Raw genomic sequence first — 26,720 nt, 5'->3', positions numbered from 1 at the left:
GTGTGTGTGTGTGTGTGTGTGTGTGTGTGTGTGTGTGTGTGTGTGTGTGTGTGTGTGTGTGTGTGTGTGAAATTGAATTCTTCATAAGTGAAAACTCAACTCTTAACCCATTAAGACCTGAGGCCAGTTCTTCTCAGTAGTTTCCAAACATTATCATACCAAGGACCCCCAAAAATGATATGTATCTGGCTGCGGACCCCACCTGAAAATGCTTTAGTGCCTGGGACCCCCAGAAGAGAAGATTCATTCCATTCTTTTTCCTTTTATATATCTATCTGTCAGTCTGTGGTTTTCACATTATTTGGGCAGCAATTAACAATGCTGTCCTCAACCTACCCACCCACCCACCCCCAAGGTATAGTACAGGAGCAATCACATCCACTTGAACATAGACCAAGGACAGGAAAAAAGTACCCCAAAAAATAGATAAAGTGCCCCTCGGGGCACAGGTCTCCACCAGGGCAGGTCAGGTTGTGGCCTCCTGTGGCGCTATAATAGGCCAATGTGAAAAGGGTGCCATTTCTTCTTACGCCTTGGATGGCAATTGGATGATTTGAGGCATTTTGTTGGCAAAAATGTGTTTTGCAAAAATCCACCTGTTGGTGGCACTATAACGGCCAATGTGAAAAGGGTGGGATATATTCCTCAGCCTAGTAGGAAAGTCTGTGAAAGATTTCACGTAAAATTGCACGCTGCGTTCATGATTTGAGGCTTTTTGTTCAAAGCGGACCAATCCTGCAAACTTTGAAAGCCAATGTTAGCCAATTAGGATGGAATATGAAATATCGGACAGATCCGTCTTGAACACATGACTATAGAGATGGTGTGAAACAATTTGCGGGATTTTTGGACAGAATCTGGAGGAGTAAATGTGTTTTTCAAAAGTTGGCCTCCTGGTGGCGCCAGGCCCGGCGAATGCGCTGGGCAGAGTGGGCAATTGCCCAGGGCGCCAACCACTGGGGGGTGCCAACTACAGACGGCTGGATGATTGTCCGTATGTCGTGTTTACGGTGACAGTTGACGCGGCCTCTCTCTCATGCTGTTAAGTTACAACTTACACCTACTGTATTTCCTTTTAATAACCTGGGTAAAATGTGCAGCATTAGGAGGCAAAGGGAACTAAGGCACTTATTATTGTGAAGGGGCAGAGGATGCAGGTGCTGTTGTTGCTGCGTGTCGAGACTTGGAGTAATGCCTGCCGCGTGGATTTAAGCTGTCAAAACTATGTTGTTAAAGTTAAATATGCCACAGACACTTTCCTGCCCAGGGCGCCAGTTAGCCCAGCCCTGTGCCTGGGTGGCGCTATAACAGGCCGTTCTGGAAAATTTGGGGCAGAGGTTCATCGTTGGCATCCAGGGAGTGTGTGCGCAAAATTTGGCATCGACCAGGTTAACGGTGCCGGATATTAGCTGTAGACGGACGCACGCACGCACACGCACGCGTGCACACACACACACACGCACGGAGTGCAAAAGATACTCTCTCCCCAAGCCTTTGCCCTGGTGGAGTCAAAAACAAACAACAACAAAGACCAAAAACACCTAGGAGGCACAATTCAAGTTGTGGTTGTACCGTATTGGTTGTAACGTACGGTCTTAGTTTCTACGTTACTCTATATAAGTCATACATGGGCAACCGGCAGCCCGGGGGCCACATGCGGCCCTCACCATCGCTTAATGTGCCCCTCAGGTTAATATCAGAATACTGATATATGATTGATTTCAGCTGTTACAATTCCAAACATGCAAACATGACCCGCTTGAATTACTTCAGTCTAAATTAGTAGTATGTATTTTTTTATGTCCAATGTATTTGCATTTAAGTTCATAAAGTTGACATAAGTATAACTAAATGCATTTGAAATTGAATAAAAATGTTACTTTCCAGGATTCCAATATACAAATATATTTAAAAAAAATCAGGATTTCAATTCAATCTAGATCTGCTATTTTTGCAACAGTGTATGCAATGTGGCCCTCTGGAGTGAATGTGGAAATATAGTGGCCCTCTGGAGTGAATGTGGAAATATAGTGGCCCTCTCCATATTCAAAGTTGCCCACCCCTGGTAGGAATAATGTACATTGCTGCCTTACCCCATTTTGGGGCGGGAACCCCTTTTGGTGTTTTAAACATTATGTTATAATTTAGCTATTGAAAAATAGCAGAGCTTGTAGGTCTGCTATTTTTGAAAAATCGTGAAAAAAAGGTCAGGTCAAAATGGGTTAAAGGATCCCTGGCTAGCAAGACCCACACACTTCAAAACATTTTTCACATGTATTCACTTTCAAGTTTTTTCAAACAATAGAGGATGTACACGCTTGCATAGCGGCACGAAGTGGCACATTGTGAGTTTATATATCTTTTCTGAAAAAAACGATATAGCTAAAATCTAAAATGACACAGATTATATCCCTGTTTTAATGGGTTAAATGAAGTGATTGTTAGTACTCTGTGTGTGAGGTAGCGGGTTGTTTGTCAGGTGGATGATGTGCAGATGAGTTATGTGCTGTCTCAGGTGAGTTCCCACACTACCTGCAGATAGATGGTAGAGAGTAGATGAAAAGATACACACACAGAAAGAGAGAGAGAGGTGGCCAGACGGGGGCGAGAAACGGAGGCGGCACGGTCACTTTTGTTACCACGTGTGTGGTGCGTGTCCCTTTTACGGTCCTCCGAACTGTTTTAGTATAGTTTAAAGTTGACTAGACTAAATCAACAGTTGATTTAGTCAACTGAAAATACTAATACTATTCTGGTGTAACTGCTGCTGGCTGCTATAAATGTTACTATAGACCTATGTCTTCTATTGTGTTCTGAAGGTCGTTCTGCTGTACTGCCACTAGTGTTAATGTTATATTTTGTATCGTGTTCTCGGGCCGCTGCGCTGTGCTGTGCTGTGTGCCAATTATGCCCTGGTCTGTGTACCAGTGTGAAATTAAATTAAATGAAATTAAATTAAATGATTACTATATTTACCCAGGGTATCTGGGCTAAGCTCAAGAACTTGTTTCCAGCCAGGCCCTGCTCATAGAACATTTCATCGTAGTGGTTCAATGCCTTGTTCAAGGGCACTTCAGCGGTGGTAATTTTAACGTTTCGGACCGCTGATTCGAACTGGCAACCTTCCGGTATCAAGACCGCTCCGCAATCCGTTCGGCCACCGCTGCCACAATGTGCAGTGTACCACTTGCGTGTATGCCTGCACTGTTTAGTAGCCTATTTACTATTACATTTTTATGTTTTGATAATCAGCGCTTTGCCATAGAGATGATACATACACTGTGCCATATTGGAGAGGCCACTGTGTGCGCAGTGCTTTGTTTGACATGCTTTGAGCACGCGCACCTCCACTCGCCCCCTGTTAAATTCCATCGACTCAACTTAACTTTACTGTGTGAAAAGTTGACTTGGAAAAATCTCAACTTGTTAATATATATATATATATATATATATATATATATATATATATATATATATATATAGGCAAAAGCCATCATTGAATGAAGATGGGTACATGCTCTCTCCTCTGCCTCCTGCTGTCCACTATCAGCTGTTTGATCTTGTTGACATTGAGAGCGAGTTTGTTCTCCGGACACCCGAGTGCCAGTGATCTGACTTCCTACCTGTAGACAGTCTTGTGGTCATTGACAATCACTGACGTATCATCAGCATACTTGATGATGATGACATGGGAGCTGTGCGTGGCAATGCTATTTTGGGTGTGTTGTCGTGTGTAAGGATGTCAATAATTGTTCATTTCTATAACCGGTCGCTGAGTCTCATTAAACACTCATTTAACGGTTAACTGATTTGCAGAAAATCCCTTGTGAACCAGTTGAATCATATCTGTGATGGCCCATTAAAATGCCAATGAAATAAATGTTCATAGCATACAGTATGTATATTAGCCAACTGGAGATTTTTTTAATTAAGATATTCATACAATAATAAACAGGATTGGCATTGTGTAAAGGGTCCACAATGGTAGTAAAGTGATGTTTTTATTTAACCTGAAATGGTCTTAGTCTAGTCTTAAGCCCAAACCACGCCAATGATTTGAGACGCGACAAAGCCGTTTTTTCGTTCGTCGCAGCGGTGTGATATGTCCCATTGCACGTCGGCGCACGTCGTTGCATTGAGTTGCAAGTGATTCAATTCAAATGAGCTTTATTGCCATGAGAAAGCGCTAGTTTCCATCCAAGTTATCCGTAAGAGGTTTCTGCCCAGCAGCAACCATATACATATGTACTCGTATGTGTGACTGCTTGAGTCTGTGTAATGATGCAGGAATGGTGAGTAGTCACAACAGGTGCTGTCAAGACAGCCGTCTGTATGTTACACAAACACATGCACTTGGTTATAAAAAACATTCATGGACAATTGTGTTCCTGCATGAAAACTGTCAAAAGTACTGGCTGCCATGTGTGTATACCGTACATACGCACGTACAACTCACACATAAAAGAAAATACAAATTAGACCAGTCTGAAGTGAGTGGTGCAACAGCGCCCCCTGTTGGTACTCCAAACAAAGGGACATACATAGGGATGGACATAGGGACATTGCTGTTCCTTGGAGTGATGGACCACTCAAAAACAATGAGCTGGATGACTGTAGTGTAGTGCTTGGTTCAGACTAACTAGGTACAGTAGGTGATTTCAAAGGCAGATGAAAAAAGGTGTTTTTAGTTTATTCTTTAATATGTGGACTGACTGATCTAGTCTGTCGAATGTGGATGGGCATAAAGGGCAGAAAAACAACCGCACGAAAGTCCGTGCGTGCGTGTGTGTGTGTGTGTGTCCTACACCTCCCCAGTTCTCACATGACTTCCTGGGACAGGTGTCATCTTACATGGGGAACACTAGGACAATAACTGTGTCGTTTTGGGTGATTTTTTTTAAATTAAAGCCAGGTGTCGTGTTTTAAAGAGACGCTGTGAGGCGATACAATGACAACTGGTGTATCACAACCTTTTCTGTGCCAGTTATTGTTATAGGTTGTGCCCAATAGGCTAGGTGTTACCAATGCTACTAATGAAGGCTATGTTGAAACGGAGTCAGGGTGCTGATATTGTGAATGTTGGCTCACTGGAAACACTCTGCTACACCAGTGGGTCTCGGGCCACTTTTACACGGCAACGGTCTCTACAGAAAATGGCAAAGTCCCGTTGCGTTCTCACTTTTTATTCAGCATTTACACAGAGACGCAACACTGATTGCACACGCTGTAATGTGCATGCCAGGTGGCTAGGTAGCGGTGACACACTGCCAGATAGACCAGGCGCGTATGCGTAGTAAAACCACTTCCATTCTACTTCCTCACAAGGCGGGTTGTTTACATTCACCAATGCAGTGTGGTTTCGCGGCTCGCTACATTTGTATTCATAGGATGAGCGGGGCAAGGGAGCGCTTGCTCATCCTAGGAACTCCAAATATCGCCTACGGCTCTGCACCAATGTAATCCACAGAAGCGACGTGAGCCGACATGAGCCATGATGTCAAACGCGGATTCATAGTTTTTCCTGTTTATATGGCGACGGGGCGGAGCATTTTCACTTTGTTGCGTTTTCAACCCACAAAAACACTGTTGCCTTCTAAACGGACCCCTGCAAACGATACTTAATTTTGCCGTTTTCTACGGAAACCGTTCTCGTGTAAACGGGGTCTGTGTCTCCAGGTACACTCATGGTTCCTTGAGGAGAGTTCCAAATGGCCCTTACGGGTGTGCAACTGTGAGTGCTCGCAACGGGCGCGATGCAATGCTCAATGAGCTTTTAGATTGCTAATTTTTACACTTTGTTAAATGCTTGAAATGTACTGCATTTTTTCAAGTGTGACGATTATACAATAAATTCCAATGTAAATAAATAATGTGTGACAGACCTACTCTGAGAAGTGAAGAACAACTGCATACTTATGTACGTATGCAACATGGAAATGTAGAAATATTCTAATTTGTGTTTATGGAGCTGGTCAGCAAAGTGCCCTGCTGTGCACACACACTCAGTAGGTGGCTCTGGGTGTAGACGATGCACAGTGACCTCTCTACTTAATGAGCTGAAAACGGGTAACACACAAACAGCTTTGTTCTGCCCGAGTAAACCCAGCCTATTGTGTGTGTGTGTGGTGTACTCTGTGTAGTGTCTGGCTCTACTCACAACAGTGCTGACCCCGGTGAACCCACTGGTAGCAACCATCAGGCTAACAACACTTTAGACAAGTGGCCGTAATTGATAGAAATATATATTCGGCCACGGACCCCCATCTGGAAATATGTTGTGACCACCTCCAGAAGCAAATATTTGAGTTACAAACATTTGTAACTCAAATTGTAACAATACAATATATAAAAATATGGATAAAATGGCTAAAGTGATTGTGATGCTATTAAGTAATTATGCTGGGGAGTGGGGACACCCTAGAACGCCCCCCTAGGACCCCACTTTGAGAACCAATGTGTCCATCTATCTATCTATGGCACAGAAACCCATTAGAAAATACTTTGCTAAGCAACACATGTATGTATGGCAAGGCGCTGATTATCAGAAGATAAAAATGTAATAGTAAACAGTAAACGGTGCAGGCACACACGCACACTGGCAACAGATATGGGGCATAATTGGCACACAGCGCAGCACAGCAGCGGCCAGCCATAAGAACACAATACAAAATAATGAAAATATAACATTAAAACGAGAGTGGCACAGCAGCCCGACCTTCAGAACACAATAGAAGATATAGGTCATAGGTATAATTAACATTATAGCAGCAGTTGGCAGTTGGCACATCATCAGAATACAATCTGCTATTACCTTCCACATTCATGATGTGAACAACATGTCTTCCTTCTCATCCGACTCAAACTTCAACAACTTCTTCATTTCTTTTCTGAGCCATATGCAGTAAATAAACAACAACCCGCACTGACCGGAGACGGAGAGATTCATGTGTCCCGCCCGTAAAGTTACAATAACCGTGACAATAAACAATCCTACAGTTTGAATTCTGTACACACGCACACAGAGCAAAAATATGGGAAAATATTAATATATATGGGATAATGGGGAAAACAAATGAAAATGTTTTTCGACTTCTCCTAATTTGAGTCGACTTCTGTTAATGAAATCGATGCATCAACTTTTTAATGAATGCCACCGAACCAACGTTGGCGGTGGTAAGTGTTGGAAAGTGTCTGTGTCTGTTGTCAAAAATCTGCTGTTGAATGGGCGCCGGGTACACTGTCGCGTCTGGTCACAAGTTGTAGGGAAGGAGCGGGCTTGTTGTTGAAAAACACATCGAGCCATAGACGGTGACACCCTGTTTCACTGAGTTTACTGTGTGTTTGTGTGTGCTCGTGCGTAGTCTTAGTTTTGTAGGTACTAATATGCACACATGCAATAACGCATTTTGAGGGTGATATTTTTGTTACTTTTGTGTTTGTATCCTGAAAAGTAACAGTTTTGGACATGTGATGTTTCCACCCGACGGAGACGATATTTGCATGTCCACTCACTGTGTGTGTGTGTGTGTGTGTGTGTGTGTGTGTGTGTGTGTGTGTGTGTGTGTGTGTGTGTGTGTGTGTGTGTGTGTGTGTGTGTGTGTGTGTGTGTGTGTGTGTCTGTGTCTGTGTCTGTGTCTGTGTCTGTGTCTGCCTTATGCGTTTGTGTATATAGACCGTATTTGTCACACTACGGTCTATACGCATAACGGCCGAGCTACACCTGGCGTTTTCAGCCACACGCACTTTTAGATCCAGTCCCATTTTAAAGTGAGCATGTGCAGGGCTCGCGTGTGCGAGTTTTATGCACACGCGCGCTCGGTGTAGCTCGGCCGTAAGACAGTATAGACCTAGTAAGATGATGCCTTTGGCTTTTGTTGTGACAACCACACACATGATCATTACAAACGTTGTTGTAGGAGTTGTAATTGTGTGCGACTAGGGCTGTCACAAAGTATTAAAGTAATCACTCAATCCTTCTCTTTTACTGTTTCAACAGAGTGTCCGGAGAAGTGTGTGCGCGAGCGTCGGGCGTGCACCCAGGAGGGCGAGTGTTGCCACCCCCAGTGTCTGGGCAGCTGCTGGGCACCAGGCAGTGACCTGGCGTGCGTGGCCTGCGTCCACTACTACCACGAGGGCCGCTGCGTGGCCGACTGCCCCGCCGGCACCTACCGCTTCGAGGGCTGGCGCTGCGTCAGCGAGGACGTCTGCTCCCAGGTCCACCTGCCCGACTCGGACACCTTCGTCATCCACGCCGGGGAGTGCATGCCCGACTGTCCATCCGGGTACACCCGCACGGACCCTGACAGGTGAGATCTGTGGGGGAGGAGGGTAGGGTGGAGAGAGGTGGTCCTCTGTCACTATGCAAGGCCATGTGTACGGCCACTGTGCAATGGGTGTAACATATTCTTAAAGCACCCAGTGAGTTTTAACTCCTTAAAAACACATGATCAATAACCCTAATGTTAACAACCTGAGCGGCATAAACAAAGTTCTCCATCCTATCAAATAGTAACGCCCAGCGCTCAGGACGGAGATTAATAAAAGGACAGAGATTTATTGATATCAAAACCGATCGCATAGCTCCAAAGGCTGGGAGCGTCTGTTGTAGCCTGGCTAATAAGCCAGACTAATATCACACAACACTGTCGCGGTATATCAGTCTGGGCTGGCTCCACTTGGATTTCATTTCCCGGGGAACATTTTCTCTTTGACGCAATTGGTCAGAGCTACTGTCAGTCAAAAGTCTCAAGCATTGAACGTCACTGTACCAAAGCCCGCCTATATTGCATACCGTGTCCCGATTGGTCCGACCTGTTCTCTGCTGTAGGAAAGAGGCGTGCTACTGAGCCTCGCCAGACCGTAATCCGCTGGTAGGCAACTTTTTTTTGCCAACGGCTGATTCGGTCTGGTTTATTAACCAGGCTACGTCTGTTGGGCAACATTCGATGTAATTTCCGGTTGGGACGTCATCCAAAATGTTCCCCCCCATTTTAGTGGATGAGACCGAAAATCTTAAAATGTGAATAACCTTTGATCTAAATCATTCCATCCAATTCTAAGCAAAATTATGTTTTAGACAGGCCATCACGGTCCCGTCGCTAGTCGCGTTAGAATTAATCATACCTTCCGTTGTTGTCGATCGCCTCGGGGGTGTTTTGGCTACATCTAGCTACTTCAGCTACATCCAAGATGGCGCCTGGTGCGTCGCTAAATGTGCTCCGTTGCTGCAAATCGCTAGGCGCTCTGATTTAATGGTCCTAAATACCCCTGGGCGTTCGTGGTGTTAATTAAGTACTCGGCTGAATATATATTTTTTTATATGTGATATGTATTGTTTTGTTTGTTGTGGACCCCAGGAAGAGTAGCTGCTACTTAGGTGGCAGCTAATGGGGATCTAAAAAAATAAATGATAGTGATAGTGTCACACACAAAATTGCCGATCTACTGTACATTCTCCCATTGCGACCCCACAGCTCATCTTTATCATCAGTTTTCGGCAAGAGGCATCATCGTCCATCTTTGCGTTGTGAAATCAGGCCTCTGAAGAACAACATGTAAAAGTAGTTGTCTCCTCTTTCCTCTCCTCTCTCTCTGCAGTATGTTCTGTTCAGCATGTGATGGACTATGTGATAAGATCTGTGATGAGAAAGTCACCATTGACTCTGTGAACGCCGCCCAGCTGCTCAAAGGCTGCACGGTCATCAAAGGCAACATCCACATCAACATACGCAGAGGATGTAAGTAGTGCTGTTACCATCGATTATATAAGAATGGTTAGATGGCTCACCCGTGCTGCTGGCCATGGAGAGCGATGTCGCTACGTGGCGGCCATCTTACAGCAGATTGTGTCTATGGGGCATGTACTTTTTAAATAACCATAACTTGCTCAATTTTCAACCGATTTTCAAACGGTTTGGTTTGTTATAAACGTCAGACGTCTGCATACTTATATGCTTTTATATGACGTTCATATGAAAAATATCATTAAGCAGAGAGATAAGCATCCTGAATCATAGCCACGTTGATAACGTTTGTAATAAATCAACCCGTTTGTAAATCCGTCAAGATTTGAGCGAGTTATGAGTATTTTTGTTTGAGCTGCCATAGAACATACTGTACTGTAGCACCGGAGCAAGATGGCTCCACCTTGAGCCATCTAGCCTTTATATATGTCTATGATTGTTACTGAATGGCAGCATAGCATGTATTTTATGTACGGAAAATAGCTGATCTACAAGCTCACAATCGGTTTGCTATTTTTGAGGGGCCCTCCTATATACAGCTTTTGTCCCCACACGTCTCAAGATTTTTGACAATGCAAGGGGAATTCAGGTCAAATGTTCGCTAAATAGGACGTAAACGCCATTGACAATGAAGGAAAAATGTACGTCATATTTAGATGAGCAAATCAGCTAACTAAGTAGATGAACAAATCAGCTAACTAATCATAGCCAGTATGAGATGATCCGTGATGATGTACGATGATAAGAGCGCCCCTCACTTCACATGGGTGTGATTTTTAGTGGACATAATAGCAGTAGAATAGATTAAAGAGTGTTTGAATTGGTCACACTATAGCAAAATACCTGTGTCAGACGCATCTTAATTACTTCCTGATTGGCAGTATGTAGAACAGCAGGAACATGGCTTTAGAATAATAACTAAACATCAGAATTCTACATACTGTGCCTAGTAATTCAAAAACTCACAGCAGTGTGGAGTGAGAGGCGCTCTTATCATTGTAAATCATCATGACGTAACATGTCGATTTGCTCAGACACATATGACCTAAATTCTCCGTTCATTGTCAATGGGAATTTAATGTTTGTGTAGTGGCAGCGGTGGCCGAACGGATTGCAGAGCGGTCTTGATACCGGAAGGTCGCCAGTTCGAATCAGCGGTCCGACACGTTAAAATTACCACCGCTGAAGTGCCCTTGAACAAGGCATTGAACCACTACGATGAAATGTTCTATGAGCAGGGCCTGGCTGGAAACAAGTTCTTGAGCTTAGCCCAGATACCCTGGGTAAATATAGTAATCATTTCATTTCATTTCACGGAAATCTACACTAATAGCTGAATATAGGAAGGGATAGCACCCCTCAAAAATAGCAATATTAGTGGATCTCGTGAAGCTTGAACAAGCGCGTACCTCTTCACGCCACGTTTCGACGTAGTATGATCAAGTAAGGCATTAATTATGAAATGACACCACGGTGTCTTTCTATCTCAATCATACTGAATCTCTCTCTCCCCTTCTCTCTCTCTCTCTCTCTCTCGCTCTCTGTCAGATAACATCATGGCAGAGCTGGAGAGTTTCATGGGACTGATCAAGAGAGTGACGGGATATGTCCGCATCACACACTCTCACACACTGGTGTCTCTGTCCTTCCTCAAGAACCTCCGCTTCATCGACGGAGACGAACTTCTGGAAGAGTAAGGACCCCCCCCCCCCCCACACACACACAAACTTTTCAGTCGTGAGATTTCATTTTATGTTGCTTCAATCCATGAATATAATCCCGTTTGTAATGGAATAAAATTATTAATTTTTATTCATTCATTATTTATTCCTCTACACGTCATCACGCACCACGTTTTCATTCAAAGGAAGTAATTGATTTAGATTTGTATGGACTTTTGATATAAAAATACACAAATGAAAATTAAAAAAAAAAGAAAATTGCCATTCATTGTTGGGTAATTACAGACATGTAGCACTGCGTGAAAAGAGGGATTGACGGGCAATTCTGGGCACTAGATTTGCCCGTAAACATCAAGTTTAGCGGGCATATACAGTAATCTACAGTAATATACGGGGGTGATGGTACATTTTGGGAGTTTACCGGAGTTTGTTAAATTTACCGGGTGTTTCCTGGAATATACTCAACCGTATTCCATGCTTTTTGCGCAGTGTAGCATGGGGCAGAACAACGTAGTTTGGGTGATGTAGTGCAGTGGTTCCCAAAGTGGGGTATGGGGTCCTTGAGTGGGGTTTCAGAGGTGTAGTATAGAGCGTCGCAGTCCCGCCCCCTTTCATGACGACGCCAGGCCCAGGAAATTAATCCCAATGCATTTTTCCCATAGACATTTCAAAACGTATTTATTTAAAGACCTTTTAAGCGTCGTAAGAAGCCAACTCTTGTCGTGACAAATCATGACAACACACACAATATTTTGGACCAAACAAATAATTACAAAGAAGAAAAACAACAAAGGTGTTGTAACCTGCTGTTTTGTTCTACTTTCTAATTCTTTGTTTGGCCCGAAAAATTGTGTTTGTTGTCATGATTTGTCACGACAAGAGTTGGCTTTGTCCGCGGCGTAAACGTCTTTAAATAAATACTTTCTGAAAAGTCTATGAGGAAAATGAACGGGGATTTATTTTCCGGGTCTCTCGAGGGGGCGGGACTGCGACGCTCTATAGTATTAGTAGTTAGCATAGCATCACTTTAACCACATCACACACATTGTGCCGCACTGCAAGCTTGTACATCTGCAATTTTAGAAAGATTTCGAATACGTTAAAGAAAGAAAATTAACACAATTTTCTCTTTGCACAAAACCTTTTCAGATGGGGGTCCGCAGCCAAATACATATGAAATTGGGGGTCCTTGACTTTAAATAGTTTGAGAAGCACTGGTGTAAAGAGACTGGAAACCACGAGCAGAGAGTGTAGTGACATGAACCCTGGTCCTTGCTCACATGGAGCTTACAGTATGGTCCTCCTGGCTCTCACATGGAGCTTACAGTATGGTCCTCCTGGTGCTCACATGGAGCTTACAGTATGGTCCTCCTGGCGCTCAAACATGGAGCTTACAGTATGGTCCTCCTGGTGCTCACATGGAGCTTACAGTATGGTCCTCCTGGCGCTCAAACATGGAGCTTACAGTATGGTCCTCCTGGTGCTCACATGGAGCTTACAGTATGGTCCTCCTGGCTCTCACATGGAGCTTACAGTATGGTCCTGATGGCGCTCACATGGAGCTTACAGTATGGTCCTCCTGGCGCTCACATGGAGCTTACAGTATGGTCCTCCTGGCTCTCACATGGAGCTTACAGTATGGTCCTCCTGACTCTCACATGGAGCTTACAGTATGGTCCTCCTGGTGCTCACATGGAGCTTACAGTATGGTCCTCCTGACGCTCACATGGAGCTTACAGTATGGTCCTCCTGGTGCTCACATGGAGCTTACAGTATGGTCCTCCTGACTCTCACATGGAGCTTACAGTATGGTCCTCCTGACTCTCACATGGAGCTTACAGTATGGTCCTCCTGACTCTCACATGGAGCTTACAGTATCGTCCTCCTGACTCTCACATGGAGCTTACAGTATGGTCCTCCTGACTCTCACATGGAGCTTACAGTAAGGTCCTCCTGACTCTCACATGGAGCTTACAGTATGGTCCTCCTGGTGCTCACATGGAGCTTACAGTATGGTCCTCCTGGCTCTCACATGGAGCTTACAGTATGGTCCTCCTGGTGCTCACATGGAGCTTACAGTATGGTCCTCCTGCTGCTCACATGGAGCTTACAGTATGGTCCTCCTGGTGCTCACATGGAGCTTACAGTATGGTCCTCCTGGTGCTCACATTGAGCTTACAGTATGGTCCTCCTGGTGCTCACATTGAGCTTACAGTATGGTCCTCCTGGTGCTCACATTGAGCTTACAGTATGGTCCTCCTGGCGCTCACATGGAGCTTACAGTATGGTCCTCCTGGTGCTCACATTGAGCTTACAGTATGGTCCTCCTGGTGCTCACATTGAGCTTACAGTATGGTCCTCTAGGCGCTCACATGGAGCTTACAGTATGGTCCTCTAGGCGCTCACATGGAGCTTACAGTAAGGTCCTCCTGACTCTCACATTGAGCTTACAGTATGGTCCTCCTGGTGCTCACATTGAGCTTACAGTATGGTCCTCCTGGCTCTCACATGGAGCTTACAGTATGGTCCTCCTGGTGCTCACATGGAGCTTACAGTATGGTCCTCCTGGTGCTCACATTGAGCTTACAGTATGGTCCTCCTGGCTCTCACATGGAGCTTACAGTATGGTCCTCCTGGCTCTCACATGGAGCCTACAGTATGGTCCTCCTGACGCTCACATGGAGCTTACAGTATGGTCCTCCTGGCGCTCACATGGAGCTTACAGTATGGTCCTCCTGGCGCTCACATGGAGCTTACAGTATGGTCCTCCTGGTGCTCACATGGAGCTTACAGTATGGTCCTCCTGGCTCTCACATGGAGCTTACAGTATGGTCCTCCTGACGCTCACATGGAGCTTACAGTATGGTCCTCCTGGTGCTCACATGGAGCTTACAGTATGGTCCTCCTGGCGCTCAAACATGGAGCTTACAGTATGGTCCTCCTGGCTCTCACATAGAGCTTACAGTATGGTCCTCTAGGCTCTCACATGGAGCTTACAGTATGGTCCTCCTGGCGCTCACATGGAGCTTACAGTATGGTCCTCCTGGTGCTCACGTGGAGCTTACAGTATGGTCCTCCTGGCGCTCACATGGAGCTTACAGTATGGTCCTCCTGGTGCTCACATGGAGCTTACAGTATGGCATAATACCACTGTTTCTCAGCCTGTGGGTCGGGGGACGCCCAGGGTTTGTTTTAGGGGGCGGGTCCTCAGATGACAGTGAAGTGGCAATTTATTTAAAAAAGGGAAAAAATACCATTACTGCGTCAAAAGTAATCAACAAACTACTATAAAAACTGGTCAAACATTGGCCAAATTGTCAAATTATATAAGAAAGAGCAAGAATTGTGAAAATAGTGAGGCATTGTGAGCTTGGATGGGTGGATGGATGCAAGGATGCATAAACGGTATTTAAAAAAAAAACACATTTTAAAATCAGAAATGTTACGGCCAGCGCTGTGTTTCCGTCACATTCCTCCCTTTAATGTGCTGTGTGTGGCGGTGAGCGTTGCCATGGGAACAGAGCAGTGGAATTGTACTGCGGTGGTGTTGGAATGTGAACAGAGAAGAAGAGTCGCATAACAAGTCAAGGACACTGTGTGTGTGTGTGTGTGTGTGTGTGTGTGTGTGTGTGTGTGTGTGTGTGTGTGTGTGTGTGTGTGTGTGTGTGTGTGTGTGTGTGTGTGTGTGTGTGTGTGTGTGTGTGTGTGTGTGTGTGCATTGAAGTGCCTTGCTCAAGGAAACCTTGACAGTACAGGAGTTGTTGAGTTGTGATTGGTTGATTTGAATACGTCAGAAATGTAAACAGCACGTGGTACAGTAAGACATTAAAGCTTATAGGATAATCAATGACACCGCCTTTCGATGAGGAGTAAGGAGTGGAGCTTTAATTTGCTTTCCTTTGCCTTTACAGTATATTAGATTTTCTCAGTTGATCCAGTAACAAACTCGTAACCATCTGACCTCAGACTTGATTGATTGGATACTTTATTAGAAAACGGCACGAGGTACAGTAGGGCATTTGGGCTAAAAGGGTAACACTAAAAAGGGTAACACTAAAAAGTCTTGGGGACTTCTTTCCGTTTAGGTTCTATGACCAACTGTTTCTGGTCCCAAGGAGTGCCGTTTTTTTACATGCAAAGCTGATTGGGTGACTGAAGTGCACAGCAGAACCATATTGGAAAGAAATTGAGCCTCTTCCTTACTTCCTTAGTCCTTACATAGGTCTTACCAATGGCCTTAATGAAAGCTCTGTTCATTTCTGGTCAGGGTGCTAAATTGAATTTCCTTTTTGGAATGGCACAATAATCTTTTGCAGATTGTTAAAGGTCTAGACTTAGTTTTGTCAGAATTGATTTGAATCCTAACATGGGCAGCATAATTATCGTTCCTCCCTGCCCGATACGATATGGTCCAATGAGACAAATATAGGCGGCATGCATGTATCCGCCACGCCACGCCTATGTTTGACTTTCTCTTCACACAATGCATTCAGGCCCTAACAATGCAGTGTTAAATATTACATCCTGATAAAAAAAGAAAGAAAAGAATAGAAAATCACACATTTATTCTCCATTCAGTCTGAGTAAACTTGTATAGGGGTTGATCGTGTGTGTGTGTGTGTGTGTGTGTGTGTGTGTGTGTGTGTGTGTGTGTGTGTGTGTGTGTGTGTGTGTGTGTGTGTGTGTGTGTGTGTGTGTGTGTGTGTGTGTGTGTGTGTGTGTGTGTGTGTGTGTGTGTGTGTGTGTGTGTGTGTGTGTGTGTGTGTGTGGAGAGAGATAGGCAGCTTTGGAGCAGTTCATTAAGCGGACTAACACACAGGCAGGTCAACAGAGCTGACATGTTGACACACACACTGAACAGTGCAGACATACGGCTGACTCGCTTTCATCAGGAGACACTCGCCATCATTACAACAGTAGAATAACTGTAGCATAGGCTTCAGTTCCTTCATCGCTTACGTTATGAGGCTGAGCAGTTTGAATCATTGATTAAATACTTTATTGCAAAAAAGTATAGATGTACATACAATATGTATGCACATACAATAAATAGATAACAACAAAATCCTTGTTTCCATTGTGGTGCTGTGTATTCAATTCATCAAGACACAATACTATAAAAGAAATCATCAATCCTAGGTCAGGAACAGTACAAGTATATTTACAGAAAAACATTGGGGGGTGATTATTTTGGCAAGCTAAAATACTAGTCTAGGTCAAGTTACTAATTGTAGACAGGTGCTCTTTTATGGTGGTTTTGAAGGAGAGTAGGGAGTCGGGCATTCCACATTTTGGTGGCATATAGTAGAATGAACTCATCCCCATGTGTGTGCCGAATCTGCTGGGAATGAGATCAGCGTAGCTCCCTCTGTTGGTGGTGTGCCTGTGTGGGCATTGCTCACTCTTTTGAAGTAGATGGACTGCACTTATGAACGCAGAGCATACATGAGGCCTGCTCATGCATACAGTAAAACCACACCAAGACCTTCAAATACACACACACACACACACACACACACACACACACACACACACACACACACACACACAACACACAACACACAACACACACACACACACAGACCAGACATTCCTATCAGAATTGTCTAGAAGTTTGTTCCTTCATAGATAATTTCCAAGGTCACAGACCAACACAAGATCTAACCCACGCATCAGCACGCATGCACGCACACATGCACGCACACATGCACGCACACACAGACACACACACACACACAGACAGAGACCCATTCCTTCAGCCTTGAGACAAACAAAAACAAATGTAGATATAAAAAACCCACACATCCTGAGTAGTTATCTGTTATGGAATGCAACTGTCAGTGCAACAATAACTCTATCCGAACACAACTAACTCTTCTCTCCTCTCCTCTGTCTCCTCCTCTATCTCTCGCTTATCTATCTCTTTTCCTCTATCCCTATCTCTTTTCTATCTCCTCTCTTATATCTCTTCTCCATCTCTTGTTTTACCTCTCCTCCATCTCTTGTTTTATCTTTCTCTTCTCTCCTCTTCATCTCTTCTCTCTCTCTTCTCTCATCGTCTCTCCTCTTGTCTTCTCTGTATCTCTTCTCTTCTGTTATTCCTCTCTCTCTCTCTCCGGCAGAGCGTATGCCTTCTCAGTGTTTGACAACCAGCAGCTGCAGTACCTGTGGGACTGGAAGCAGCACAACCTGACCATCGGAGCAGGGAAGATGTTCTTCAGAGCCAACCCCAAGCTCTGCCCATCGGAGATCAAGAAGATGTGGCAGAAGACCGGAGTGCTGGGGACCTGTGGCGAAAACGACTGCCGCAACAACGGAGACCGTGCGAGCTGTAAGATGAGAGAGAACATTGTTACAACCCACTTAAACCCTATATACTTGGTTGAGCGGGACATTTTAAGTTTCAGTTTTTCTTTTTGTTTTCAGTAATTAAAAAGTGTGCTTAAAATTATTATTTGGATGGAAACAAAAGTTAAGATTGAACAGTAGCATTTTGGCTACTCTGGGCAGTGCAGTCTTCGGATGCTGGGATAGGGAACAACCGAAACCCCTGCATCCATATTCCAGGGGAAAACCTTTGCAGAAAATAGCAGATCTACAAGGTTACATCATAGTCACTAGTACAGATCCTTGAGGGACCAAGTGTAGGGGGTTTAAATGGTTAAGATACTGGTTGTGTAGCAACAGCTGTGCATAACACCTGCGTGTGCTTGCTTTGTGTCCAGGTGAAAGCACTCTGCTGAAGTTCAAGTCCAACACCACCAGGAGCACCAGGATCAAACTCACCTGGCAGAGATACCGACCGCCCGACTACAGAGACCTCATCAGCTTCATAGTGTACTATAAGGATGCGTAAGTTACCGTAACCCTACGAGAGCCCCGGACTAATATAAACCCTAACCCCTGAATCTGATGATGTTCTCTGCCCTCAGCTTAATACTGTTGTATGAAAGGAATAGGTTACCTTCAACTGCAGTATATCATTCTAAAGGTTGTCTGGAGGAGAAAGGCAAAATAAAATATCTGATGAAAATGCAACAAAGTGATTTCCGGAGTGGAAATCTTTGAAAATCATGGTGGTGTTAGGGTGAAATTGGTGACCAGCTGAAATATGTGACAATCGTGTATACAATCACATAATGTCAGTGTCCGAACGGAAATCGTTCCAGTTTGTTTATTAGCAGAGTTCAACCTAGCTGTATTTAGGCCACGTATTTAAAGACCTCCATGTAAGTTGTTTGAAGTCCACAAGATGGTCACAAATTTCGGCAGGTCACCAATTTCACCATAACACCGCCATGCTGGAGTGACGCGTGTGAGTGAGATTTTGGGTATTGGAATTTGGCTTAACTGTAAGCCTACTTCCCTCATGCCCCATCCCTCCCCCGTCCATCCACCCATCCATCCAACAGGCCCTTCCAGAACATCACAGAGTTTGACGGCCAGGAGGGCTGTGGCTCCAACAGCTGGAACATGGTGGACGTGGAGCTGAGACGAGACGACTCTGACCCCGGCGTCCTGCTGTCGGGACTGAAGCCCTTCACCCAGTACGCTGTGTTTGTGAAGGCCGTCACGCTGATGGTGGAGGACAAGCACATGCCTGGGGCCAAGAGTCAGGTGGTCTACATACGCACCAGCCCTGCAGGTACTACTGGCAACCAACGGGCTTCATTTCATGGATTTATTTGTTTGCCTATTATGCCGTGGTTGAAAGTAACTAACTACATTTGCAGTACTGTACTTAAGTTGGATTTTGAGGTCTGTTTTACTTTATACTGGAGTTGGTCCAATTTTCAATACTTTACTTCTACTTAACTCCACTACATCTCAAAGGCAATTATTGCACTTTTTTCTCCACTACAATTATTTTAAAACTTTAGTTACTTTTTCGATTTACATTATTACCAAACTTGTTGTGAGCTTGTAGATCGGCTATTTTCAAAAGATTTGTACACATTTCGGACATTTGAAAACTTGTGAAATGGGACCTTCGACACAATGAGGACCTTTTTACCTTTGGCACTTTATGTACATTTTGATGCCAATATCTTTGTTCTTTTCCTGAAGTCAACTCTCTCTCCTGCTCTCTCTCTCTCTCTCTCTCTCTCAGCTCCCAGCATGCCTCTGGATGTGAGGGCGTACTCCAACTCTACTACCCACCTGGTGGTGCGCTGGTCTCCGCCCATCTCTCCCAACGGAAACCACACCTACTACCTGCTCCGCTGGCAGCAGCAGGCTGAGGACGGAGAGCTGTACCAGCACAACTACTGCTCCAAAGGTTAGTGTGCACACACACACACACACACACACACACACACACACACACACACACACACATACACCTCCTCACCTTCCTCTCTGTGTGTTTGATTCCATCCAGAGTTGAAGATTCCCATCCGTCTAGCGGCCACAGGTGTGAATGACCAGGAGGAGGAGAGTAAGCCCACCAAGGCGGACCCTGACGGGGATCCAAAGGGTCCGTGCTGCCCCTGTCCTAAGTCAGCCCAGGACCTGGAGGCAGAGGCTGCCGACGCCTCCTACCGCAAAGTCTTTGAGAACTTCCTGCACAACTCCATATTCACCCCACGGTAACTGTCACTACTACTATTGCTGCTTCTTGTGGATATTGAATCAATTTCAAACGTGACTTTGAGGTCATTTTTACATATACTCTGGCCTTAGTGAGCACCCCAGACAGTGTTTTGAGATGCTATTCCTTAAGTATGTGTTAAACGGCTCTATATTGTGGTAGTAATCATTGCTAAGGTGAGTGTTTGTTCAGTAACAGGAGTCATGTGATGTCTCTCCAGCTCTTTGGTAAACAGAACATGCATTTTCAGGTCAGGATTCATGTTTCCTACTATAAACCTAAGTAAAATCAATGACACATTAAGGTGAAATGCATATTTCCTAAAGCTGGTCGTCGGAGCTATTCGCACATGTAGGCGCCTGACGTTCCACCATGCAGTTCAAAAGATCCCCATTACACCACTGCTATAATAGTACTGTACGAATACCAGTCCATAGTCTGCAGCTGCAGTGCATCTGTAAAGTGTATTACTAATACTACAGGTACGCAGACACCCACACACACAAATATACACATGCATTGTTTTCCTGAACACACACACACACACACAGCTGTGAGGCTGTGCGCTGTTGTTGTTTCATCTGGAGTAGTAATGAAATCAAGGGAAGATTCCTTGCAGCCAGACAGTACTAATCAATGCACACACACACACACACACGCACGCACGCGCGTGCACGCGCGAAGAGTCATTCTGGGTTGTTTGAGGACAGGCATCACTGTGTGTGTGTGTATGTGTGAGATGGGCTAGGAATGTGCAGTCAGCAATCCATGCTGCAATGACACCAATTACCATTACATTACCGTTAGCTGACAGGCTGTAGAGGTGCAACACGTCTCTCAACTCTACATGGCTCTATAGTGGGCTTGTTAACTCTGTGACTGCCAGAATAGTTTTCAGTCTATGTCCGTTCCCTGTCAAAGGTCCCCTTTCCGTGAGGTGCCTTATTCAAGGGGTGCAAATTACCCTGGGTCTTGACCTGAAGCTAACGAACGGCTAAGCCAGGGGTTCTCAACCACCAGTACGCAGAACGTGCCGGTCCACAGGACATGTACCACCGGTACGTGAGAAGCCGGTGGAGGGATTGTACAAAATAAATATGCGCAGGCAATGCAACCTGGCGTCACCAGGATTTTATTAACGCATGTCCCAGGATTCGACATCACTGACGAATCCTTGGTAGCTTTATAACCAGCCTCGAGCACAATGTTGCATAAAAGTGCATCCTAGCCTCTCAGCGTGCATTGATCAGCAGCGTCGCTAGTCCAAGCTGTATTCTTTCACGCTAGTGCTTATGAAACACTAAACAGGATTATTATTTCATGTCAACATTCAAGTACAACTATCAGAATGTAACCCAAGTAAAGTAATTAGTCACTCTGCAAGTTTAACTAAAGTTTTTTTTTTTTTAAATCATCCTAGCCTTGTTGATATGATAAATGATTTAACATTATGTTATGCTATAATAATATAGCAGCTAGTCAGACTGCCAGTCAACCGTCTTCTGTGTTTTGGTGTGACACCGCCGATGACACACCGCACCTCAGTTCCCAGAAGCTCTCTTAAAACAGAAACAACCATGACTGGACTAGTCTGTAAATTCATCAATTAAGATGCCTCCGCCCGAAAATAAGTCAGATGTCACTGATGCCTAATTGTGTTTCCTATCCTCAATTCAATTCTGACAAAAACGTAAGTCTAGACCTTTAACGATCTGCAAAAGATTCTTGTGCAATTCCGAAAAGGAAATTTAATTTAGTAACATGTGGCATGGGAGAGTGACACTTGTTTAGAAGGTAATGACTTTTGCAGCATCTATCCCAGTGGTTCTCAACCTGTAGGTTGGGACCCCCAGGGGGCTGCCCACATGATTTTGGGGGGTCCCCAGTTGACAGTGAAGTGGCAATTTAAGGACGTAATTCCTAAAAAGTAAAAAATAAATAAATACTTTTACGGCATCAAAAGTAATCAACAAACTATCTTACAATAAATGTACCACTTCTCTGTACGTGTGTACGTCTGGAATACACGTAACTCGAGAAACGTTCACCCCACCTACTTCACGGATACACGGTTGTCCAGAACCGGCACAAAAGGCTCGGTAACATGTCATTAACGGTATGTCTGACTTATGGGCAGTCCCCAAAGGCTCTGGTCAGGCTCTGCCAGTGGACCTAATGAGCCCAAGTCCCCTCACCTGTAGAATTCCCAGTCACAATATGCATCTGTGGAACCCGAGTAAAACCTGTCATACAATTCCTATAGTGGTAGCAGCCTGAAAAGGTTGAGAACCACTGATCTTTATTTAATTTTGTTTTTTCTTCATTCTCTTCCCCTCATCCGCAGGCTTAACCACTTAACACAATCTGTGCTTAAACGAGATAATCTCATGAATGGCTATTGTACCCCACTGTGCCAAAACGAGATTACGAGATTTGATTAATTGGCATTAATTCATAATATGTATATATATATTTTGTTTTAACTACTTTTTTTTTACTCGCATGGTAGAACAGTCTAAATCTGACGTGCACATACGCACGCTTATTAGTCGTTTTTCTGCTCAAAATGAGACAAAATCTGAGGTTTGGGAGCTTATAAATCCATGATCCACATTGCGCTGATAAAAATAACTGTCGCGGGTCGTCCACAGCCTAGAGTGAAGCCACACTGTAGTGTGGTGGGGGGCTGCACTTCCTGGTTGCCCACTAGGAAAAATAAAGAGGAATGTGCACGGAGGTGTGGCCCGGTCTCCTGCGGGAGGTTTGCACATGCTCAGTGTAAACAGGAACTGCGATGATGGAGTGTTCCAGCAGAGGTGCTAGAGGTGCATGAAAGTCCCTGACCCTGAACTGAAATAATAAAAAGGATATAAAAAAAGAGAATAGTACAATGTGATTTTGTTTTTTTTATCAATTTCACAACTGTGGAAAAAATGTTGTGTATAACAGACTGAAAGACAAAGGACAAGTACATTTACTAAATGTTAATGTTTTTGTATATTTCTCTCTCTCTCTCTCTCTGTGACCCCTCGCTTGCCCACCCAGTCCTCCAGACCGTCGTCGTAGGGATGTGTTTGGCGTGGCCAACTCCACGTCAGTCCTCCGCTCCACTCCTCCTCCACGCTTCTCCAACACCTCCCTCACCACCACCACCACCACCGCTGCCACCACCACCTCCTCTTCATCCTCCTCTTCACCCACTCTGTCCTCCAACGGTACGGGGGGTGGGGCGGCGGCGGCGGCGGAGCCCACGGACCAGGAGTTTGAGTTCTCGGAGCGCTCTGTGAGGGACCGCGAGCTGCAGATCTCCAACCTGCAACCGTTCACCGTGTACCGCCTGGACGTGCACGCCTGCGACCGCCAGGTTCGCCGCTGCAGCGCCGCAGAGTTCCTCTTCTCCAGGACCAAACCTGCAGGTAAACTGATTCCCTGACCCATTTTGTTGACCCCGCCCAAATCCGTGATGCCAAACTGACCATGATCCCCCCGTAGTAGAGCTGTGTGTCTAACTGACCATGATCCCCCCCGTAGTAGAGCTGTGTGTCTAACTGACCATGATCCCCCCCGTAGTAGAGCTGTGTGTCTAACTGACCATGATCCCCCCGTAGTAGAGCTGTGTGTCTAACTGACCATGATCCCCCCCGTAGTAGAGCTGTGTGTCTAACTGACCATGATCCCCCCGTAGTAGAGCTGTGTGTCTAACTGACCATGATCCCCCCCATAGTAGAGCTGTGTCTATGTAGGTGACCATGATCCCCCCCATAGTAGAGCTGTGTGTCTATGTAGGTGACCATGATCCCCCCCATAGTAGAGCTGTGTGTATGTAGGTGACCATGATCCCCCCCCCCATAGTAGAGCTGTGTCTATGTAGGTGACCATGATCCCCCCCATAGTAGAGCTGTGTGTATGTAGGTGACCATGATCCCCCCATAGTAGAGCTGTGTGTCTATGTAGGTGACCATGATCCCCCCATAGTAGAGCTGTGTGTCTATGTAGGTGACCATGATCCCCCCATAGTAGAGCTGTGTGTATGTAGGTGACCATGATCCCCCCATAGTAGAGCTGTGTGTCTATGTAGGTGACCATGATCCCCCCATAGTAGAGCTGTGTGTCTATGTAGGTGACCATGATCCCCCCCATAGTAGAGCTGTGTGTCTATGTAGGTGACCATGATCCCCCCATAGTAGAGCTGTGTGTCTATGTAGGTGACCATGATCCCCCCCATAGTAGAGCTGTGTGTCTATGTAGGTGACCATGATCCCCCCCATAGTAGAGCTGTGTGTCTATGTAGGTGACCATGATCCCCCCATAGTAGAGCTGTGTGTCTATGTAGGTGACCATGATCCCCCCCATAGTAGAGCTGTGTGTCTATGTAGGTGACCATGATCCCCCCGTAGTAGAGCTGTGTGTCTATGTAGGTGACCATGATCCCCCCATAGTAGAGATGTGTGTCTATGTAGGTGACCATGATCCCCCCATAGTAGAGCTGTGTGTCTAACTGACCATGATCCCCCCATAGTAGAGCTGTGTGTCTAACTGACCATGATCCCCCCATAGTAGAGCTGTGTGTCTATGTAGGTGTTGCATAGAAATCCAATGACTTACTGTGTGTCAAGTTTGATCACATAATTATTAGTGTTTTAAATACTTGCTTTTTGATTCGATTGATCAAAAAAGTAATCCACTTAATAATCGCTAAGAAAACAATTGAAGCCATAGTAAGATGTTCGGTGACGGAATCTTGAGATTAAAAGTATAATTTTATTACAGGAATCATGTATTCTGGGAATCTATTGCATCTATTTTTATGTTTTGTCGCACATATATTAAACTAATTATGAACCTGTGTGTCTCCACTCTCCATCCATCCATCCAGACAAGGCAGACGACATCTCGGGTCCAGTGACCTGGGAGGGTCAGGATGACTGGGTGTTCCTGCGTTGGCCTGAGCCCCACCGACCCAACGGACTGATCCTCATGTACGAGATCAAGTTCAGACTGACCACCGAGGTACGACTTACTCAAACACAGAATAATGGAATAGAAGGAAATGTATGTGTCCAGGTAGCTCAGTCGGCAGGGCTCGTCTTTTTTCTTCTAAAATTTCTAAAATAGCAAGAATAGCAGTTCAACAGAAGGTGATTCATGTATCCTTCTTGCTACCTTTTGTGATAGACGCTAGTTTATATGCAGAGCTGCTGTATGTTGCGTTAGTTATGTGTGTTATTTTGTTAAGAATTTTATTAAGTTAGCATGTTGTTTAGACACTGTTTGTTTGTGGACTAGGATTCATGCCATTTAATCTGATTTCGGCTCTCGTGTGTGTGTGTGTGTGTGTGTGTGTGTGTGTGTGTGTGTGTGTGTGTGTGTGTGTGTGTGTGTGTGTGTGTGTGTGTGTGTGTGTGTGTGTGTGTGTGTGTGTGTGTGTGTGTGTGTGTGTGTGTGTGTGTGTGTGTGTGTGTGTGTGTGTGTGTGTGTGTGTGTGTGTGTGTGTGTGTGTGTAGTCTGATAAGCATGAGTGCGTGTCTCGTCAGCTGTATGCAGAGCAGCGTGGGGCGAAGCTCTCCAACCTGAGCCCAGGGAACTACTCGGTCAGAGTCAGAGCTACTTCCCTGGCCGGGAATGGATCCTGGACTCAACCACTAGCCTTCTATGTCCCGGAACGTAAGAGACACACACACACAGCCACTGGCCTTCTCAGTATCGCTGAATGTTTGCCTATTAGGATGACATGCCCACAATAGTGATGTGGTTCAGCTTCCATCAATTTTGGTTTGATGTGTGTTAGCAAAACGATAACTTCCCAATGGTGCGCACTGCCAATGACGACTTTAATGACTTTTGGGTTTCTTTATTGATTCAGTTTGAGATCGCTAATCGTCTGTTAGGTCGCTGTTGCTAGGCAATGCTCGGCTAGGCTATGGTCCGTCAGTAAAAAGCTTCCCCTCCGTTCACTTCAATGTTAACTGAAAATGTAAACCCTTTTATCTCGGATTCTTTTCCCCAGATTGAGTTTTTGATCAAAACAGCGATGTTTATGGCTCATAACTAAAGCGTCGCTAGTCGAGGTTACAAAATGTACATTTCGGGTGACTTAAAAAGATTGCAGCTAACATAGCCTAGTTGATTTTACTTCCGGTTCTAGGCCCATGAGTTGTTGGCTATAAGATATCTGTCTGAAAAGACCTCGGCAGGGAAGGGACACATACTGAAACAATTCTGGCAGTATTAATAACCCTCGACTCTTGCCCATGACGCCAGGATTTATTAGTAAATGTTCGATTCATTATTTTTGGCGTCCATGCAGCGCAAGTTGCGCAACCATACTGCCAACACTTTAGTACATGTGTGTGTGTGTGTGTGTGTGTGTGTGTAATCCTGTTGGATATGATTGTAAAGTTAGGACAAAATGTCCTAAATAAATGCCATATAAGATGATGAAATTAGAGAGAATTTTACTGTTTACAGTAGCCAAAGATCCAAAGTATCTGCAGCATCAAGGGAGGTGGGGAAAACAAACAAGAGACACATTGAGAGCTTGTAGATGGGCTGTTTTTGGTTATTTTAAGATTAGAGCATTTGAAGTGGTCAAACTAACATGTTCAGAAGCATCTTCCGTAAAACCCTAAATGTCAAAGCAAAGGTTAAAGCCTCAGTCTGTGATGTCTTCACCTTGTTGGCAGCATGTAGAACAGCAGGAACAAT

At 44.9% G+C, this 26,720-nt stretch overlaps 1 protein-coding gene across 2 annotated transcripts in view; it reads left to right on the top strand.

Annotated features, from left to right (window-relative positions):
- Nucleotides 1–26,720, top strand: part of LOC306920897 (insulin-like growth factor 1 receptor) — a 91,194-nt gene that overhangs the window by 37,847 nt on the left and 26,627 nt on the right. For both annotated transcript variants that reach the window (XM_079497875.1, XM_079497874.1), the window contains exons 3-13: nucleotides 7,997–8,306; nucleotides 9,598–9,737; nucleotides 11,292–11,436; nucleotides 17,548–17,756; nucleotides 18,151–18,277; nucleotides 18,838–19,070; nucleotides 19,536–19,703; nucleotides 19,806–20,013; nucleotides 23,061–23,431; nucleotides 24,892–25,025; nucleotides 25,520–25,679. In XM_079497875.1, the coding sequence (XP_079354001.1) occupies nucleotides 7,997–8,306; nucleotides 9,598–9,737; nucleotides 11,292–11,436; nucleotides 17,548–17,756; nucleotides 18,151–18,277; nucleotides 18,838–19,070; nucleotides 19,536–19,703; nucleotides 19,806–20,013; nucleotides 23,061–23,431; nucleotides 24,892–25,025; nucleotides 25,520–25,679 (2,205 nt within the window). The remainder of the gene's footprint in view (nucleotides 1–7,996; nucleotides 8,307–9,597; nucleotides 9,738–11,291; nucleotides 11,437–17,547; nucleotides 17,757–18,150; nucleotides 18,278–18,837; nucleotides 19,071–19,535; nucleotides 19,704–19,805; nucleotides 20,014–23,060; nucleotides 23,432–24,891; nucleotides 25,026–25,519; nucleotides 25,680–26,720) is intronic.

The sequence above is a fragment of the Electrona antarctica genome (genome assembly GCF_951216825.1).
Source record: "Electrona antarctica genome assembly, chromosome: 3".
NCBI lineage: Eukaryota > Metazoa > Chordata > Actinopteri > Myctophiformes > Myctophidae > Electrona > Electrona antarctica.
This window is presented reverse-complemented; position numbering and strand designations above follow the sequence as displayed.